Below are 22725 nucleotides of genomic sequence, written 5' to 3' on the forward strand. Positions count from 1 at the left end.
TTGAATTTTCCAAGAGAAGTAGTAAACGAGGTGAAAAACTGTTATGTAAGAAGGGGAGGGCTATAACAGGACCCCTATAAACTTGCAGCAAGTCAGATTCACTCAAAAATGTATTATGGTTTGGTCCACGAATTCCAGAATTTTCTGTAGTCCATTTGGCGAAAAGATTTTTATTTGCTAATCAATTTGGTTGGCTGATTCACAATTGCGCGAGCTCAACGCCTTTTATGGTAGCTGTGGTCCGACGTAAGGAAAATCTGAAAACTATGGTTCAAATTTCGCTGAGTTCACACTACAAATTTATTTTTTAAAAAAATAATAAGATAAAAACAATCCAACTGACTCTTATACCAACCACATGAACAGCTATACACACACAATGAAGACGCAAGAACTATGAAGCTAAAAATATCCTGCAACAATATTCATGCGACATATTTGCAGTGGTTGAAAGAAATAGTATATTCCATTTGTGGTGTGTCAAAGAGAGAAGGGTGGAGGGGAATGAGGAGAGGACAGTCAAAAGACAGAAATGGTTGTGTAACCAGATTAAACGTCTTGCAGTATTTGCTTACATTATATTTGGCTAACATTGCCATATAGCCATATCAGATTGGATAAAATAAATATTACCAGTAATAGTATTTGTTAATTTTACCATATGTTTCGCAAATAGAAATATCTGGACTGCAATATCTCGAAATTTGCTGTCGGGTGTGCAGGCACGCGAACACACACACAACCTTAGAACAATGTTCCTTATAGGAAAGGAGACAGGCAAATTATCATGTTTAATAAAATTAAAATGGTTTTAAACCTCTTTAACATGTTCAACACTATGGCGAAGGAAGAAGTATAATTGAGCTTGCACAAGCCCAATTTTATCTATTTATTAATAAAGGACGGGAACAGAACTGTTTTAACAACATTACAAGGCCTCAGTTACTGCAGTATTCTGTGGCTCCTCTACACACAATCTACACTATACATAAATTACCGTTGGACCCCTAGTTTCGTACCCTTTCTACCTCATCCACACGCAACCTACACAGTTTACTTAAATTAACATTAGTCCCCTAAGGTCCCAGAAAACTGCCCAGTGTATCTATATCTTGAGACGACTCTGGATGGAGGTCCAAAAATATTTCAGACTGCAATATAAGAATCAATGAAACTGATGAGGTTTTCAACTTTAAGATATCCTAAGTTAATCGTAAATTCGCATTGTTTAAACTGCAAAAGAGCGTATTAAACCACTTGACCTGCAAAGCATAACGGTGCGATCTCCTTGAGGAAATCTTGATGACAGTTACGTAATCGTTCAAAAAATATTAACCCTTTTATTTATTAAAGTGGTAAGTTCTTCATACAACCTTCATAATCTTGAACCTTTGAAAGAGCTCATTTATTCCTTTAACAAAAAAAAACTTTCATTACATGGTGCCATCTACTTCTAGCTGCATAGCCCTCGAGCCAACGGGGGAAACCTCTACATGGTCACTTATTCTGTTCTTTCCTTCACTCTTCATTATCACATCTCTACAAAACTACAAATAGCTTCATGACATATTCACATCATTCCGTCGTTCTAGTGTCATTACTGCACTAATCCAACCGTACAATTAACAATCCACTGTCTTCTTTCTTGTTATCAACACCAAGAACAAGTACTACCTACGATTACACTCATAAACATAACACTCGCTCATACGTTTTGTGTATGTGACTTTAAAGTCACAAAACGTGCAATATTCACAACACCCAGAAGTCATTGTAAGGAAAAGAAAATGGAATTACAGAAAACGCATTTGATAACAGGAAAGAACAACAGTGGTTGTACACATATTACATTAAATCCACCATAGACTATATTAATCCTACCTGAACCTGCCATTTCTCTACAACAAATCAGAGTAAACCACAAAGAATCCAAAACTATGTATATAGACCAAACCCGGTACTAGTAGCGTAGACTGGACCCGGTTCGCGCAGACGCGCGTCCGTGCTAGCCAGACGTAGGCAGTCGATCCTACGAGCTGACTGGCGCATGCACGATATATACTTGTATCGATATATACTTGTATCGCACGTCCCCGATTCGCGTACCACCAAACCCACAGACTCCTTCATAACGAAACGAAAATATCAAAACTTTAAGGACAGCCTCGACATGTGACGGACGTAGTTCGTTGCCACTTGTTGACAAAAGTAAAGAATACGTACACCCAGTGTATAAGGTTAGAGTTTTTGGGCGATTCCAAAACCATTATCTTTCCAACTCAGATAAGGAAACATATGGAACACAGATGCAGAAATAGCTTTAATATCAATAATCCTCAGTAGTTCAAAGCACTTGGGATACACATCACCAACAAATGCAGAGGAGCAGCAACTGCTGCGCTTTGAGTCCACGATCACCTCAGTTGTGACCGTCACCAGAACGTACTGGCGTTCAGAAATAGACTGGACAGTGAAGGTGCAATATGTCCAGAATGTCATACGATTCATCACTTTATGTCATAGTGTGCTGCATGGTCCTCATCTTGAAAGAGACATGGTATATCTATGAAAATAGATCTCACATATAGTCATATAGTGGGAAACCTGTAGGAAAAGTTTTTTCCCTCGATCAGGGCAGACCTTACAGTTCAATTATAATAGCATCATCACCATTACCACCACCATTACTGTTCGTGACTAAGCACTGTTTGTTTTATGATCTTTGTCTATAATATGTAACCCTTCCCCAGTTCATACACACAAGCGGTCCACGAAATTGGAAACTGTCTATATTTGTTTAGTGAGTACACACGCGCGCACATCATTATCATCATCAACAATAACAATAGTAGATCACCTCTATGTGCAACAAACTACTTCTAAGACAGAGAAGAAAGCAAAAGATAATGTTTGTCCCACTATCATTTTCTTCAATTAAAACTATTCTTGCCTGCATTTTAAACAACTGCAATTATCCTTTTATAGATACATCTTTCAAAATTCCAATTTAAATTTTCATACATCAGCTAGTGGTGCTTGATTTTCTTTTTTTAATCGAGAAAAATACAGTGAAGGATAGAGGTGGGGTAAAAAATTTTTTGTTAGATTCTTCTCTGAAGAACATGAATAGAGGCATTATATTGTCCCAAGCAGTAGCTAGGGCTTCTTTTTGATTTTCATACTTGGACAGGCATGTGGTGAACATTAACATTGCTGATGTGTTACCCGAATTATATATCTGGTTGGGTGGTAGCACGAGTTGTTTTAGAAGGAGCTGATTCCCTTCTGGACATTACGAGACACTGACAGGAAAACTTGTTGAGAATTGAGTTGAAAGGTATCTAAATCAAACTACAAAATCTAGACTAAATTCTGAATCTTACTGAACTCTAACGAGACAAAAACTGGATTTATGGTAGAAAGGAGAAAACTGAGGTGCTACTTATACAGCAGTGCCAACCATTTCAAGGTCCTCTCTCCACACCTGCAAAGAGGAGCAGAAAGAAGGCCTGCACTCCTGCCAATATCTCATCTAGAACAGCATCAAGAACTACAACAAAACCAGCAATGGCAGCAGCAAAAACAAAACAGATATTCCCAATACAACAGTAAACCATGATATTAAACCCTCACCAAAAGAAAACCTCCCAACGATGCCCCCCCCCCCGCCCCAGAAAATTGCAAACACAAGCATACACATAGTTCCAGACTCATCTCCCCTCTCAACTACTTAAAGACCTCCCTGGATCATGGATCTCACCAAGCAATGAAACCAAACCAGAGGGAAGTGCAGTAGGGAGTAATCAGCTGCCCCAAGAAGAAAGCTGGATAATTTAAAGGGATGATAGACTGTTTTTAAGGTTACAACACACCTGTAGCTCTACCAAAATCTTAACAGTAGCAACAATAACAACTTCAACGAAAATCACACATATTACTCCAAATACAATCACAGAAAAAAGAAAAATACCAATCACAGAATCAATACAGTAAAAAAAAATAAACTTCACAGTTGTTCAAAAGTGCAACATTGAATTGATGGAGGGGGTAATAAACAACTAAAACATTGTTACCAATGGGGAAGGCTTTGAAGAGCTTCTTCCCCCAAACTCCCAAAGATAGCCTCTTAATACAAACAGATTTACAGATACGGAGAGAGTTAAAAAGAAATGTTCCCTTTGACATTGCATCTTTTCGAAAAAAAAAAAAAAAAAAGCCCAATAGGAATACTTTACAAATACCTTTCAAAACTTCCCTCTAAACCAACAAGGAAAATGAATTAATCACACTCCTTGAGGACAAACGTAAGTAACTTTTTCCATTCCTTTGTCTCCAACAAACATGCTTATCTTCAAAGTTGGGTGTATCAATGGGGTCATCTTGGAAGCCAGGTTACTTACTCAATAATCTCAGGTCATGAGGCACAGATGTAACAGCCATTAATATGACCAGCACCCCTAGAGCATATGCATCCTCACCCAATTCTGATGTATACTAGGTGTACATATTTTGTGGTCTGTCAGGATCAGGTGGTGAGATGGCACTGTTATTCCAAAAATCCTTAGATTTCAAGATGCTGACAATTTTGGATGCAAACAGTAAATCGGTAGTTTTGAGTGTAAAGCAGCAGTGAAAGTGGTGCCTTCAGACACTAGTCTGAAGGCACCACAGTTGGGTTGTCAATACTTCAAAGTGGTAGAGCAGACCAATTTCTTCAGTTATGAAGAAGTTTTCCTGGGGAGATCCTAATCATTACTACTAGTGGAGGACTGGAACTGTATTTTAGATGCACATAGGACTGTGTGGGAAGATTGCATGAGAATAGAGTTTGCAAAAGCTTTGGAAGCTACAACAATTTTCTGTTTGACAGGTACTGACTAGATTTCCCTGATGTACCAGTGTGGACATGATGCCACACCAACTGGACATCCAGATCATAATCTAGATAGAATGTGTGGTGGGTCATCAAGTAGGGATAGAGTATGATGTTCACATTTTAAGCTGGTCAGCCAACATAAACTACAAATTTTTGATCTGCTCAGTCAACTTAGATAAGGCTCATTGACAGGGACTCTATTATTAGAAGTTGAACATGTCCTTACCAGCATGCAAAGACTACAGGGACTGGATTTGTTAATTGATTAAGCAGCAATTAACAGGGGCTATTGTAAATAACCATGGTACACCACCTTGAAGAGGGCAATTAGAGCAGCGTTGATAGCAGTAGAGAGAAATAGATTGGAGAGCAAACTAATTAGCAATCTAGATAAGGTGACTATCTAGTGAAGGAATCACAGCCAATATACTAATGGCAAGAATGGCCCTTAACTATGTTTTTTATGTGCAACACAAAAGCTGAATTGTCAGAGCCAAAGTCAGTGCACTAAAACAATAGAAAACAATAGCTTTTGATCGGCCCCTGTGACAGAGGCACAATGTAGGCAATAAAGTCACTATCAGGTCTTTAACATTAAGATGGATGCATGTTACTCAGTTCCAAGCAGATGTGTGTGGCTTCTAAGTAGCACTAAGTAGCTGAACTGTTCAGGGTGGGCAAGGAGTCAAAGATAGCAGTGGACTTCAATCTCTTCCTCATTGAGATGACAAGGGTGGGAGTACAAGACTAGTTTAAACAAGAAAAACAGTGAAGTCTTGAAGAGGGATACATACAGCAGTGAGTTGCTTTATTCTCAGAAAGAAAACATACATTAATACACACATATGCATGTGTATGTGTGTGCATGTATGGTGAGGATATTCTAGCCACGTCTGTATATTTCAAGTGGGAGTTAAACAACTATTTACAGTAGGATTAGTCATATTATCACTATAGGCAATATTAAAAAAAAATATTTACTTTAAACTTTAAACTGTATCATGTTAAGTCATTCTTATATGTTTAGTGAGTAGAATTTGGGTCAGATTTAACAAAGCACATTATAAACCATACCAAAGAGCTTCTCTGGCTATTTACTTTGGTTAATGGTAGAAATGACCAACACATTAGAAAATACTGGAGTAAATACATTAATGTATTTAGATTCAAGCACCTTAGTTCCGAGTTCAAGTCTGCCTGTCAGTATACACACACATACACAAATATATCTATAGATATCTATGTAGTTGACCTATTGATATCAATCTGTCTACCTGCTATTTATCTCTCTCTCTCTCTTTGTATCTTTGTATATGATAGCAAGTTGACACTGTGTTATGCTGATAAAACATAACAGATTGAAACATCGAAATTGAACCAATCCTATGACTGGCACCCGGCAGTTGCCAGGGCCGCTGGACTGACTTGTGTGCAGGTGGCAAGTAAAGAAACACCGTTTCGACCCTGTGCTTGAGGAGATCCATTGAGTCAAGTACACCAACATCAAAAATCAATGGAAACTGCAGTTGTGATCCCTGTGCTGGTGGCACATAAAAAGCACCATCTGAACGTGGCTGATGCCAGTGCCACTTAGACTGGCTTCCGTGCTGGTGGCACATAAAAAGCACCAATCCGATCGTGGCCGTTGCCAGCCTCACCTGGCACCTGTGCCAGTGGCACGTAAAAAGCACCCACTACACTCACGGAGTGGTTGGTGTTAGGAAGGGTATCCAGCTGTAGAAACACTGCCAGATCAGACTGGAGCCTGGTGCAGCCTTCTGGCTTTCCAGATCCCCGGTCGAACCGTCCAACCCATGCTAACATGGAGAATGGACGTTAAACGATGATGATGATGATTTTAATATCCTCTTTTCTATGCTTGTGTTGATCAGATGGAATTTATTGACAGATTTTCTATGGTTGGATGCCCTTCTTGTTGCCAACTCTGACTTATTTTCAAGTAGTAATATTTCCCTCTGGTCAGGCATGTTTTAATCAAATATTGGAAATGATTGTCACTGCTTGTAAAACAGTAGCACTCATTTACAACTATCACACAATGTCAAGACAAGGAGACAAGCACACATACAGATATATATATATATATATATATATACACTTACAAGCTCCTTTCAATTTCTGTCCACAAAATCCACTTACAAGGGTTTGGTTAGCCTGAGTCTATAGTAGAAGACATTGCCTAAGGTGCCATACAGTGGGACTGAACTCAGAACCTTGTGTTTAGGAAGCAAACTTCTTAACCACACAGCTATGCCTGCATCTCATACATAGTTATCCTTTGTGTGCAGCACAGACAAGACTGCTTTTCTCAAGCATGAAAAAAAAATTTTTTTAATTAAAAAAATCTGTACATTTCTTTAAGTTATCTCCTTTTTCCTTGAGAGTTGCTTATAATTGCTGCAAGGTTTTTTCGTCCCCCAGAGAGAAATTTTTTAAAAATTAAGAGTTCAGTGTTATGTACAACATGCGGTTAACTACACCCCAACTTAGATATCTAACATTGTCTGATATATATATATTTTCTCACTCTGTGCTTTCCATGCATTTTCAATCAAATCTCCTGCAAATTAACATGTAACCTTCATTTGATTAAGGTATCTTTGGCCCAAGTAGCTAGCGGATTACCCCTTGTTTGGGTAATTACTACTTCTGAAGTTCTGCTAGCAATGAAACATGTATAGCCTGGATTTTATATATTCCATTCCCTAATTTTGGATTATCTATTATATAAAATCCGTTCTGTCTTTCTGTGTGTGTGCCTTCTAGGATCTCGGGCATCCTCCATCTGATTGCACTCAAATTTGATATGTAGATACTGATGGTATCAGGGCATATATAAGTCTTGAAAAAATTACAAAAATCGATTCCAGGTGAGAATGTGATCGATAAAGCTGTGGGAACGTGCATTTGTACGCGCAAGTAAATCAGCTGTTGCGATCAATACTATGCGTACGTGAGAAAAATGCACATGCAGTTTGTGCAAAAAAAGCCAGCTGGCTTGAAATAATGCCACATGGGATGGTCAGACAAGTTGTTTTGAGAAAATTTGGTTTAAATGTTTGACAACTCAGCACCGTCCATTGGACAGGGGGTGCTTTGCTCGTATATATATGTGCTTTTTAATTTTTTTCTCATAAAATTAAACCAATTCAAGTTGTAACAAGATTATACAAGTTGAAGGCTTGTATTTCAGGACTAAGAAATCAAAGGTAAAGTACAAACCATTGATGTGTATTATTTCATACAACCTACACTATTTTGACTTTATAAAAAAAAGAAAAACATTCAAATATAAATCCATGCATTGGCCTCCTTGGGTTATTTCCCTTAATTCTTTATTTTTAATTATACAAATTACCCTTGGCCAAAAACATAGCTAATCCTTTTCTATAAGTAAAAATTAAATTTCTGTTTTGTAAGTGAAGTGATGCTATAATATGCTGATGAGGTCCAATAGACTAACATATACACTATGATCCCTTGCTTGCAACAAACATCACATTGACCTTCTCCAAGCATGTAAGTTAAATTGAGAATTTATTATTGATATTTTGAAATTATTTCTCCTCGAGAATCACTAATGATTACCTCCAGCATTTTGTTTTGTCTTCTACTCAGGGAAATTTCAAAAAAATAAATAATTTACTTTGCATGATATTCAGTACATCATCTTTTCATTAATAATTAACTCCATTGGATCATTTAATTATTTCATTTATATATAGCTGTCTGATGACATCACCCTGCCTGGATGCTGTTACATTTACCAAAAGTGAATAAAGAGGATAATTTTTCTCATATACATACATCATCGTCATCATTTCATGTTCTATGCAGCATGGGTTGGATGGTTTGACAGGATCCGATGGATCCAAGGACTGCAGCACATTTTACAGCATGTAGGGGGTGATTTTCTCATGCCACCAGCACTATTGACGACACCATAAAGCTCATAAGTCTATGAACCCCAAGGGAGGGGATGATTGGTTTTATACTAGGGGATGAGTGGTTAAAGTATGAGAGAAGTGGGGAAGAAGAGCAAATCCTTGTAGAAGAGCTGCATGGTTAAAATACACGTACATGCAGGGAGGCAAAGTGGCTGAGATCTTTAGCATCATATCATGCTTGAGAAAACCTATCAAGCTGAGCAAAATGCACAGTTGTGGCAGACACTGGTGTCACACAAATGGCACCTGTGCTGGTGGAATGTAAAAGCACCCATTATGCTCTCGGAGTGGTTGGTGTTAGGAAGGGCATCCAGCCATAGAAAACCATGCTAAATCAGACTGGAGTCTGGTGCAGTATGCCAGCCTGGCCAAACCATCCAACCCATGCCAGCATGGATAACAGATGTTAAATGATGATGATGAACAGGCTTCACACTATTTCTGTCTACAGAATTCTATACACAAGGCATTGATCAACTGAAAGGTATGGAAGAAGACAGTTGCCCAAGGTACTCCACAGGAGAACTGAACCTAGAACAAGGATTTTCTACTAGAAAGGACTTCAGAATGCTGAATGGTAACATCCAATGATCTTGGTAGGATTTGAATTCAAAATATAAACTCATATAACTACCCACCATAAAGTAGTAATTTGTCTGACATCCTACAAATTTTGCCATCCTCTGGTCTTTGCTAAAAGAGATTTCTAAGACACATACAAAGCCAAGCATTTGGAAGAATGAACAACAGATTAAATTTACTCCAATACTTGACTGGTACTTATTTTTTCATCTCCAGAGGGACAAAAAGGCAAAGTTGATTTTGGCTAGGATTCAAATTCAGTACATAGAAACAAAGACCATTTTTTCCAGTACCCAACAGAATCTGCCATCCATAGATAATAATCTTTTCTACTCTAGGCACAAGGTCCAGAATTTTTGGGGAGGGGGCCAGTCAATTAGATTGACCCCAGTATGTAACTAGTACTTAATTTATTGACCCCGAAAGAATGAAAGGCAAAGTCGACTTCAGCAGAATTTGAACTCAGAACGTAACAGTAGACGAAAAACCACTAAGCATTTTGCCAGGCGTGCTAACGTTTCTGCCAGCTCACTGCTTTAGCCATTGATAGTAATGAAATAAGACAATCAAGATGACATACCAGTTTTACAAAAGGACACAGAAAATGCAATTCTGAATTCCTTGTACACATAAAAAAAAAAAAAAAAGGATGGTCAAAGCTGGATTATCTTTGATCTTAGGTTTGCTTAATTAGAGCTGACCTGAGGCTGAACAATAACAACAATAGACTTAATTTTTATGCATGATGTTATTTATAAAGAAATAAAATAAAAGTAAATATGTAGTTTTCAAATTGTTTGTTTTTTCACATTTTATTTACAAAAAAATAGATAATTTCAAGAGATTTAAATTCTTCTTGTTACCAACATGAGTATTAACTGAAATGGCTGATATTGTTCACTGTAAATATTCATCTCCATATTTTGTAAGTAAAACAAAGAAACTCTGGTTTTACTCAACAAGACTCCCAACTGAAGCTAATGGAAGGCTTAACAGAATGAACAGATGTTGATATCAATCCTTTGGATGAAATTTACCATGATTATTTCTTCCATTTTCCAGCTCTTCGACCAGTTTTTTCCCCCCTGATTTACAGTAACAAGTGTGAGTGTTATTGCTGTGGTTCACCTTTCTGAGAGTTTATTATCAACAGCATATGAAGACATATGTAAGAATGTGTTATGCTGTTGATAACTGTCAAGTGGGCAAGAAAACTTATAAACGACATAGGTTACACCTGTATAAATTCTTATAAATGACATATTAACATTTTTGCTACTGTATCTGTGTCGAGATTGATATGACTAAGTCAGTACCAGTCATTCAGCTGAAGGGCTGAAGATTCATAACTTATCACTGATGTTGCACTGTGGACATGGCCAAGATAGTTTGCTGTACTCAATGGTACAGATGAGTATTTCCTACAAAATAAGCAGCAGCAGTAGCATAGCAACATTAACCCTTTAACATTTGGATTATTCTGTCAAATGTAATGTTTATTTATTCACCTTGTCTTATAGCTTTCAGATTTTTATGAGGTACCTGTTGTTTGAATGATATTGTGGGGTAGGTATGAGGGACAAAATCTGGCCAGTTTAAACATAAAACAGGTAAAATATTTTGGCCAGATATGGCCAGTCTAAATGCTAAAAGGTTAATGTTTTTTTTTGTTAAGTGAGAAGTGCTGCATTCAACTCAACTCTTCCTGCGGGTGTAACAAAAAGTGATGTTGACCAAGTGTACCACGACTCTGACCATAATCTCTGTTGACCTTCAGATATGAAAATGAAAGGTTTAGGTTTGCATCTTATTTAGTATATTTTTACATAATAAATGGCATGGCAATGATATCGTTTAGTGCCTTTTTGAGTGTGTATTTCTCAATCTTACAATCAAAGCCTATCTATATATCCTTTCTCACAGAAAAAGAAGGGAAATTGTGCCACATTATTTCATTCTTCACAGCAACTCAACTTCTTCAATGGATTGGTTCCTTTCTGCTGATGCACAACACCATCAGTTTCTTCAGATTCTGCATTTTACTCCATATTTACATCTTAAGATGAGGGTACCCAAGGTTTGAAATTTTTTAAATGCATCATTAGCTTTATCATACAAAATTGAAATTGCCAAGTGGATTGTCAGTTAAAGATGTTAATTCCAAATCCAATGTATACTTCATTTAATCAGCTTTTTTACCACCTCTTTCAGCAACATCTTTTAGTTCTCTACATGCACTTTCAGCATTCCTCTACCTCTATCACACAAAAAAACAAAACAGAATGATTCTTCACAATACAGGTCACACACACAAACACAATGTGTTGTAAATATTTCAAAGCTACACATATGCAACTAGGAGGACTGAAAGAGAGAAAAATCTCAGATGCACACACATATACTCAATCACATATGATGTGTGGTTTATGAGTATTTATGAAGTATTCACCCCACTTTGCCAATGTAATGAATATGGGTAATTACAAGAACCCATCAGAGAAACTATATAATTAAATAGAAAATGTTTTAGGATAATTTCTTACACAGGTACAAGGCCAGAAATTTGGAGGGAGGGGAACAGTTGGTTATATCAACCCCAGTACTCGACTGGTACTTTATTCTATCGACAACAGTAATAGTAATCAGATTGTTGCTGATCCAGTTAGTAAAAACACTCAGAAACATAACATGCGTTTGTATGACTTGGGTCTTCAATAATAGTATCAATGACTATCCTGGGTTAATTTCTCTGCAATTAGAAGAATAAAAAAAACATCATCATTATCATCATTGTCATTGTCATTCTCATCACAACAATCAATTCTATTCTAGTGCTATGCTATTACTTCACACAATACATTCTGGCTAACATATACCCACTCCACACAACGTCTTCCCTGCCATGTTATAACTCTCACAACATATTTTGATTGTTATAATTTATCCACTCAACATATTCTAACTTCCACACCACCTCAACTCTTCCCATCAAGATACCCTGGCCAGTTACCACACTACACAATCCACACAATATAACCACATTGTCAGGCTGTAACCCCACCCAATACACTTGTCTTACAAACAATGAACTGACACTTTCATACTAAATCGAATACCACCACCACCACTAACAATGGCAAAATGAAGCATACACCTCAGTATATGCATGTGCATCACTACCAAACGTTCAATCAAATACTATCCTCTGGACATAGCTTTGTTCAGGTAAGAACTATTTGGTGGTGGTGGCGGTGGTGATGGATTAGGAAGGGAAGAGGCACTCTACATCAACATCATCAACAATAAATAAATAAATGTAATTACCAGATTCTGATGTAGTTACAGGTTGTTTCTCTTCAAGGGACACCCACATTTGCTGACAAAGTCTGGTGTTGTGCTGAGTTATGAAATAACCTGACAGACATCCGAGAAAGACAGGAGCCAGTAAAAATCCATTCCTACCAAAAGGGAGTTTTGATCTCATCAATTCTTGAGCAATGTAAATGCCAGAGGCCACTGTGGAATAAATGCAATAAAATAACAAATAGAGTTAAATGTGTTAAATATTTTATTTATTTAATTTTTCTCCACTTTGCAACTTGCAGTCGAAAATGTGTAACATACTTATATGAATTATAGGCGTGGATGTATGCTTAAGTTCACTTTGCTACTGTATGGTTACAAGTTAGAAGCCAATGTATAGTACAATAGTATCTTTGTCAAGTGTCTCTTACCAAAGCCTCCTTGGGTTGACTAATTCCTTGTGAATAAAATTTGGTAATACAGTTCTATATTTGAGAGATGAGGAATTATGTACATTATTTACATTTGACGGATATTTGTCCTCATCTTCTTTGTTGTTAACACAACGTTTCAGTTGATATACCCTCCAGCCTTCACCTGGTGTCTTGGGGAAATTTTGAACCTGGGTTCTCATTACTAAGGTATTTTTCGATGTTATTATTATTAGATTTATAAGCCCTAAAATTCACTCTATAATTGCCCACAGGCATATGGCATAGTGGTTAAGAGCGCGGGCTACTAACACCAAGATTCCGAGTTTGATTCCAGGCAGTGACCTGAATAATAATAATAATAACATCAAAAAATACCTTAGGAATGAGAACCCAGGTTTGAAATTTCCCCAAGACACCTGATGAAGGCTGGAGAGTATATCAGCCAAAACATTGTGTTAACAACAAACAAGATGAGGACAAATATCCATCAAATGTAAATAATGAAATTTGGTAGATAGAAACCAGATGAAAGCCCTTAGTTGATATATATATAATCATCATCATCATTGTTTAACATCTGTTTTCCATGCTGGCATGGGCTGGATGGTTTGACTGAGGTCTGGAGAGCCAGTGGCTGCACCAGGCTCCAATCTGTCAATCTCTATTATTGTTTATGTCAGTTTTTTTTTTTTTATTATTGGTATGGTTTTATTGGTTGTAGCTCCTTCATAGTAGCAACCACTTTACAGCTTGGAACAGGCATATTTTACCATGTCACTAGCACAAAAGAAAGGTTATTGTTAGGACTAAAATATCTGGCGGTGTTTCTACAGGTGGATGCCCTTCCTAATGCCAACCACTCCGAGAGTGTAGGGGGGTGATTTTTATGTGCCACTGGCACAGGAGCCAGTCAGGCGGGCCTGGCATCGACCACATTTGGATGGTGCCTTTTATGTGCCACCAGAATGGGGGCCAGCCAGGGGGCACTGGCCACAGCTGCGATTTTGGTTTTACTTGACTCAACAGGTCTTGTATATATATGTGTGTGTAGAGAGAGAGAGATAGAATTAGGTTTAAATTAAATTTAACACATTAGACATAGGCTTGTAAAGAAATGAGGATCTAACTATTTCTGACAAATATAAATGGACAGAATCTAAATAAAATAAGGGAAGTCTTATGACCTTTCAAAAACTAGAACTTAATATCACATTAACTAGAATTCAGGGTGGTGGGGCTATGAGGGTTTTTTTTTCTTAGGAAAGTATCCAAGAGATATTTACTGTACCTCCTTGACTCTCTGGAGCCTCAACCTATATACCAGCCAGATGAATCCCTCTTATAAGCCCTGTCTGTTTCAGGATAGCATGTTGCCATTTGTGGTCCTACACCATCTGATACACAAACTAGCATAAACAATAATAGAGATTGACAGTCTTTTCTTTTGTTATGTGTATCAGATGGTGTAGGACCACAAATGGCAACATGCTATCCTGGAATAGGCATATTTTACCATGTCACTAGCACAAAAGAAAGGTTATTGTCAGGACTAAAATATCCTGTCATCAATGTTCCCTGCCTAGAAAATCTTGTACCTGTGTTCTTTGCCTGTGAGGAACCTAGCAGAACTTCCTCTCCACCTTTCTTCTTGGATGCAGCACAAATCTACATGTCTCTGTTCAAGCATCTCAACAATCTCACCAGACCTACCTTTCAGTGTGCTCACACTGAGTGTGCCAAGCCTGAGGGTGTGGGAGGTGTGGGCCTGTGAGACCCTGGGATGGGGGACAGCGGCGTCATGTACCTGAAAATAAAGCTCGCATTTGGTAGAATTCATAAACAAACAATAGCTTTCAACCTGCATACACTACACCATCATTTTTATGTGCTATATGATCACTACATTACATAGGAAATAAACCCTAAGTAGAGGTGGGGATGGCGTTAAGCCTTTAGAAATGTTCATGGGAGACAACCAAAGGATGACAGAGGATAGTGACTTCCGGTACAGGTGGTGGGGATCAGCGGGCATACCGCGAAATAGCAAAATTAGAGAAGAGCATCTTCTGGATTCGTATTCTTTCGGCAGAGTTATTAAAATGCAGTAGGGGAATCTGAGTGCTTGCGCTAGTTTATATCGGGTGGGGTGGCGGAGGAGGGGGAAGTGTTGGCGAAGCAAGTGATTATTGAAAGAAAGAGAGAGAGGAGGCTAGAGTTAGGCTAGTCAAGGATTGAACACGAGGGAGAAAAATATTCTTCTGGGATTTTGGGTAACATAATTTAATGAAACAGCAAATGCTGATAATAGTGAAATAGAATTGAAAAATCTTAGAATTTTTAGTCAGCCAATCTGTGACAAAATTAGAGAAATAAGTGACGATGTGACACAGTTGAATAAATGAATAGGTGATGAATAGTAAATACAAGTGAAGGAACCTAAGTTTGTTTTAAGACAACAGCGAGGAAGACAAAACTATGTTTACATGGTAATGAAATAGATAGAATAATGAAAGGAACTAATAAGGGGTTTATGATCTGCACAATACACGTGTGTATGTTATCTATGGATATATGTATTTAAATATCTATATGTACAGTAGAAAACCTATATTTATGGTACAAGTAGTGTAGGCATCACACACAAACACACTCACTCATAATTTCTCTCTCTCTCTCTCACACACACACACATGCATACACATACATTACAAGAATTCCATTTTCCTTTTCAAATAATGAAATTAGAAATAAATTGAAACTGGTTCTTACTTGCCAGAAATGTGAGTGACCCAAGAGTAAAAGCTCTGTTCTGACACTGCGCATAGGTACGGAAGTGCTGTAATGACAAAGAAATTTGGATGAGAAACTGAAACAGAAGGGAAACACATGACAATCCTGTCATCATTATCATCAGCATCACTATCATCATCACGACCATTCTCACAGAGGCAATGATTGAGATCATTGGCATTATGCTGTGCTTGAGAAGAAGGACCCATCAAGCAGAGCAAAATCAGTCATGGAAAATAGCACCTGTGCAAGTGGCATGTAAAAGCACCTATTACACTCTCAGAGTGGTTGGTGTTAGGAAGGGCATCCAGCTATAGTAAACTATACCAGATCAGACTGGAGTCTGGTGCAGCTTTCCGGCTTACAAGCCCTGGTCAAACCGTCAAACCTATGCCAGCATGGACAACAGACTTTAAATGATGATGATGATTTCATCATAAATAACATTGTTGTTTCATCACTGTTTTACTGTTTACTCATCATTACCATTATCACCATCATAATAATCAATCAACCTCATCATTATCATCATGTTTGTTTTTATTGTGTTGTATCAGTTCCTGAGAATCAAAAGTGACCACATCAATAAGATACCATCCTATAAAGTAAAGTAGGGTGAGACATATCTTTCAACTCCTTCCATTTGCTCTGTGTTCAGGGCCAAGAAGACACTTTACACCTAATGGCTGACACCACCTACCTATAAATAAGAAACAAGAGGCTGTATTAGCAGGTGTGCTGTGTATTATTGAAGACTGACTTATTACCTTACAAGAACGAGTTCCCTTATCTAGTTGAAAGATATAGAATACTCTACCAAGCTGATTTGTTAACAGTAATTATCTTCTAAACCTCAACAGGTTTTCAAAAGCCATGATTAGCTTTCATTTTATGATATTGTACACAGGATTTTAAAACATCTTGGACAGAATACCTCTTTTACTGCAGGTAACATTCCCAAGTAATCTGATATTTATTTCTAGTGACAGTTATATATGAATCTACAAACACAAAATATCTGTGGTTTATCGGAACTTGAGTAGGTAGTATAACTTATTCTTTCAACCATCTCACCTCTTATTCTAAATACACAACTATCTTCAGTGGTATTACAACCAATCAATGGATCACATAAGTGTAATACTACCTTACATCTTCCTTCCCATACTAGCATGGGTGGATAGATTTTATTTGAGCAACTGATTGCTTTCTATAGCTGGATGTTGTTCCAACTACAAACCATTTAACTATAGTCATAAAACCTGGTTCAAGCAAACTGAAGCAAACAGTTATGATGATTGCCTAACAACTGTTAAAATGATGATTTCCATTACACAACATGTACATAAACCAAAGTTTACATTAAAACATACTGATAGTTTTTGAGATTTGTATCTGAGGAATTCGGTCCATTCAGTTTGTGAAAATTACAATTAAAAACAATTTATTTTTTCAAACTGGAGATTGTAGGGACAATCTCATCCTAGTTATCTTTCACTGAACAGATTTTGATACAACGGTAACTACATAAATGAGAATTTCAGTTAGTATTACAAGTTTAGATCAATATATTTTTAGTTATGTCATTTAGCTTGAGATTGGTCCTGTTCAAACATACTTATGATCAAAGACGCTCTAGCCATGATCATCTCATGTTTTTATATGATGATGATATAGAATGACCTGAGTTAGAAATGGATTTGAGAACTAGTTGTAACGAATAATATCTGAGCTGAAGAGCCGTCCCCACTATGACATGTTCAAACAAATGTCAAAATAATGATTACACAACATGCACATGTTTTATTCATATCAACATAAACCAGGGGGTCGGGAAATTGGCCAGTCTCGACTCCTGGGGATTTGTGTGACTATCCAAGGAATCAATAAACACCTGATATGAGTTTGAGCATTAAAGGTGATAAATTATTTGCACCCTGAATCTGGAAGAACACAATAATTTAAGGTTAAAACTCTCAAATTTCCAGCCAATTATAGATACAATAACTAGTAATATTTCACATATCAATATAATGAGACTGAATTTTTTAAAAGCAAATACAGTATGATTTCAGGGAAATTTGGCTGCTTTTTTTAGCAAGTCACGGGACCATACAGAAGCTCCCATCATCATCTTGGCTGTAGGATGAATAACAGTCCTAAAGTCAAGGACTTAATACATTTCATTGCAAAATTTATGCTAGATTAAACTGGGATGTTAGATTTTGTAGGTTCCGTGTAATGTAGTTGATGTTCGGTGACTATTCCTGGATAGAATTTTATCTATCGTTACCATTTCCCTAGTTAAGATAAGCTGAGATTATGGAATGTAAAATGCAAGGTCTTTGTCCGAAAACAGAATGAAAGATTTGCAGTGGGAAATTTTATACACACACATTAGAGTTGACTGGGATTTCAAGTTTCACTTTAATGGCTTTTTTAGTTGTTCGTTATTATTTTTTTTAACCAGTCTTGTTGAACATAAGCTGTTAAAGTGAAAAATTAGAAGTCTCGGTCAACTTTGTATGATTGATAACCTTGACTCTATAATTCCATTACCATTTGTCATCTATTTTTTTTTTAGTACTAATCAAATTTCAAATTTTGATTGTATGGGTTACGAAGTATCCGTCATAGGACAATCAATCCCATTGACTTCGGATCAAGAAATGAGGTTTATGGCTACCCACTAGAACAGTTGAGGCTAAACAACGGCCAAGAGAAAAATAATCATTAATTTTTTTTTTTAATAGTGCAACTAGCCTGATGATGAGTTTGTGTCTCATGCGGCCCGCTTCTAGTAGATAAAAGGTTGCCCCCAAAACATCAACGCCGTAAATAAGCCCATCTCGATGCTTAGTGTCCAGAAAAAATATACATGTATTGTCCTTTTTATTTGAGTAGGAATCGTAAATGGCTTTCTGAGACAATATATATAAGATCTATTTGTATATGTACTGGTATATTAATGTGTTTCAAAATCAATGCGTGTAACCTGTTATATAAACAAACCAGATACGTTACACCTGATGAATATTTCTTTGTAGCATATTCGAAAATAACTTTGTCAGTTTTTACGCTGTTTTGTTGATGAAACTAATTCGAATTAAAATAAAAGAGTCAGAAATCTTACTGGGTATTTCTCGGACACTTCTTCGGCAATAACTTCTTTACTTCGAAGCTGATGTACCCCCATATTCAATCAAAACAACACAGGCCTTTCTTGATGTTCAGTATATATACTATTTAACTACACCGTATGATTTAAGAGTATTAAGCGCACGATCCTACATCGAACTGAATAGCATTTCATTGATTTATTTTATCACCCTTTTATCTTTTCAAGATTTAGTTTATAGATATTGTATAGACAACATTCAAAGATATTGTATAGACAACATTCAAACCCTCATTTATAAATCTAGGGTAAGATCGCCAATCTAGGTAATATATGTAATCGTAACCAAAGACATTACGGTAGAGCCCATCTAGACTTTACACACACACACACACACACATAAACACACACACACATGTACATACGTCAACATATACATGGCAACACCGTGGGCGAATACACATACACAGAGGAACTGTACCATATTTTTTTTTTCGGATCTTAGGACAGCAGCAACACAATGGGATGTGAGAATGGGCCTGAGGGGAAGGCCACATTGCTGCTAAAAACTATGACACACGCACGCACACACACACACACACACACACACACACACACATAAACACACACACACATGTACATACGTCAACATATACATGGCAACACCGTGGGCGAATACACATACACAGAGGAACTGTACCATATTTTTTTTTTCGGATCTTAGGACAGCAGCAACACAATGGGATGTGAGAATGGGCCTGAGGGGAAGGCCACATTGCTGCTAAAAACTATGACACACGCACGCACACACACACACACACACACACAGAAATACATGCTCACATAAGGATCTTAGAACAAAATTGAGTAAATGGAGCGAAAACACACACAAAAACGAAAAGTGTCGCTGAAGAGGTCATAGATGTGTGACGAAAGATTTCCAGACAATGGACACGAATTAAAAAAAAAATTAATATACGAGTGAAGGAAAAACATAGTGCAAGTGTTTATTTGGCAAGAAAAAAATGACCGTCCTGAAACACAACAATATATATGAGTATACATTGTCTGGGAGACTCTTCTTATAGTAGGAGAAATAGCTAAATTCTTTGGCGGTTATATAAAGTTATGTATATAGGTAATATATACGTATATATGCATATCTATCTATCTCTCTCTCTCTCTCTCTCTATATATATATATATATATATATATATATATATATATAATATATATATATATAATAAACCTTTACATAAATAAATAACGTGAAATACACGAAGGGACGAACAAAAAGACAAACGGGTCATTCAAAGCCTATATACCCATACATATGCATATATAGGTACAGGACGTCACCAACAGTAAACAACATGAAATATGGAAACAAATGAGTTCAATACGCAAACTATGAGAGAAATAAATGGAAAACAGGAAAGTAACATAAAGAACGACCCTTCATCAGTTGTTGGCTGTCTATCTACTCATTTTGAGCATTGAACAACAATACGAGTCTTCAAAGCCAGTTGCTCCCATAAGTACCAAAATAAAATTTGGGATTTATGGAGGGTCAAAGTTGGGAACAAAAACAGGACAGTGGAGCCTTAGAAGGAAACCGAATGAAAACAAACATGGAGGGTCATTAGACCTGAACGAGGGTAAAATAGCGAACACTGGAGAAATATTTTCTTTGACAAGAGAGAGATAGGATACGTCCAGTCCTGAAAGAAAAGAAGGATGATCACATGAGGAAAAGAAAGATGGACGATGGTCATGTGAGAGCAATGAGAGATTGCTTTTGATAAATAAACTTTGATGGAAATCTAGCCTAGCCATATATGATGTGTTGCAACAAGTCTATGCCATATATATACAATGCATGTTATTCTTTTATTCTTTTCTATTTTTCAGCCCTGAGGCTAAAAACATTTTTTAAATACTAGTTTCAGTTTATTTTCTGTTTGTTGACTAAGATAGAACAATTTCTGTGCTGATGATGCTTATTGAGGTGGAAGTACATATTAACAGTTTTCTTTCCTTTCAGACAATCAGTCTGTCTCTTCCTTAGTGACATCAATTTTGGAGAATTCTTGATTCTTGAGATTCTTGACCCCCTTCTCAGAGTTAATACCAATTACCACCAAATAATTGGTTTACTCTCTCTGAAAGGGGAGATAATTTCAATAAACCAAGAATTTATCTTGTATGTTATTTAATATAACTTTATTAATCTTTGTCGTTTAAATTCATGCTACTGGCCATTCTGAATTGATTCTCTTAGCTCATATATATATATATATATATATATATATATATATATATATATATATATATATATATATATATATAAGAATAAATGAGTGAATAAAACTCTACTCTTACATCTGTTGCTACTTTGGGTTCCAGCATGCCAAAGTTGGCACATCATACCAAGATTTACAAAATTTGAACAAAAATTGGACAAAACTTGAACCTCAAAGCTTCATCAGAGAGTCCATAATGGTAAGAATTAAGCAAGTAAAAAAGTAAAATAAAATAATAAAAAATAGTAAAAAAGCAAATTCCAAGATAATATCCAGAGGTTGTGAGATTACATCTTATTTCAATCTAAATTGAAATATTATCTTGGACTATATATATATATACACTTGTTTTTGTATAAATCTAAGTTCTCTGGTTACTACTGATAAGGTTGATCAATTGCTATGCTGATGATGGCTATTGAGCCTGAAACATGTCCATGATTGTTTTCTTGTTTCTAGTCAATAAGCCTGTTCTTTTACCAGTTTTTGAGAAATCTTGAATCTTGAGATTATCTCCCTTCCTCATTTGCCATAAAGTAATTATGATACATACTCTAGAGCTAGAAATAATTTTCATAACTCAAGAATTTATGTTGTATGGTATCTGGTCTACTTGTATTTGTCTATGTTGTTCAAATACATGTGACTGGCCACTCTGAGTTCTTGATTGATGGTCTGGCCTTGTGGGGAAGAATTATCGATGTACAATATCACATTTCTGAGGATGATGCTTGTGGCAGGTCTTCCAGACTGCTCATCATATTACAGGGATGTTCTTCTGCTTTTGAAGTGCCTGTGCCTCTTGAAACATTGCTATTATTCATCTTACTCATCACCCCTTGAAAGAAATTAATATAGATCCATATTGGTCAATTAATGCCTATTGGTTAATGAAATTTTGAATTACTGTGTTTACACCATAACATTTCAAGGAAAGTATATTTATCCTTAACAGTTTTGTAAACTTCTGGTGTCTAAATGTGCATATGAATATAACTTCAGACATAGGTATGCATGCGTGCATGTGTACATACAGTTAATCATAGATATACATATATGCATATACACACATATACATGCATAAACACACACACAGGGACATGCATATGCCTGTACAGATACATATATACACATATATATTATATACATATTTATGTGTGTATATGCATGTGTGTGTGAGTATGCATATGTATCTATGCATGTATATGTATATATGTGTATGCATGAATGTGTACATGCAGATGTATGTATACATACGGGTATATGCATGTATCTCAATGTATATATGTGGGCATATGGATACATATATGCATGTGTGTATGGAGAAGAAGAAAATGGAGATATTGAAGTT

The 22725-nt window shown here is 36.6% G+C and overlaps 1 protein-coding gene across 1 annotated transcript; it reads right to left on the reverse strand.

Annotated features, from left to right (window-relative positions):
• Positions 1-10206: 10206 nt before the first annotated feature.
• Positions 10207-19281, reverse strand: LOC115209775. The gene is made up of 4 exons (XM_029778290.2): positions 19087-19281; positions 15933-15999; positions 12751-12942; positions 10207-12175 (listed from the first exon to the last, which is right to left on the reverse strand). The coding sequence occupies exons 1-4, from the start codon at positions 19147-19149 to the stop codon at positions 12150-12152; spliced, it is 348 nt and encodes a 115-aa protein (XP_029634150.1). The 5' UTR covers positions 19150-19281; the 3' UTR covers positions 10207-12149.
• Positions 19282-22725: the final 3444 nt, after the last annotated feature.

Source organism: Octopus sinensis, linkage group LG3 (assembly GCF_006345805.1).
Source record: "Octopus sinensis linkage group LG3, ASM634580v1, whole genome shotgun sequence".
Classification (NCBI taxonomy): Eukaryota; Metazoa; Mollusca; class Cephalopoda; order Octopoda; family Octopodidae; genus Octopus; species Octopus sinensis.

Excerpts from the sequence above, each read along its gene's own strand:
- LOC115209775 (XM_029778290.2), bottom strand. The coding sequence starts at position 19,149 with ATGGGGGTACATCAGCTTCGAAGTAAAGAAGTTATTGCCGAAGAAGTG. Across the intron at positions 16,000-19,086 it reads AAGTGTCCGAGAAATACCCA|CACTTCCGTACCTATGCGCA; the intron begins GTAAGATTTCTG and ends TTGTCATTACAG. Across the intron at positions 12,943-15,932 it reads GTCACTCACATTTCTGGCAA|TGGCCTCTGGCATTTACATT; the intron begins GTAAGAACCAGT and ends TTTATTCCACAG.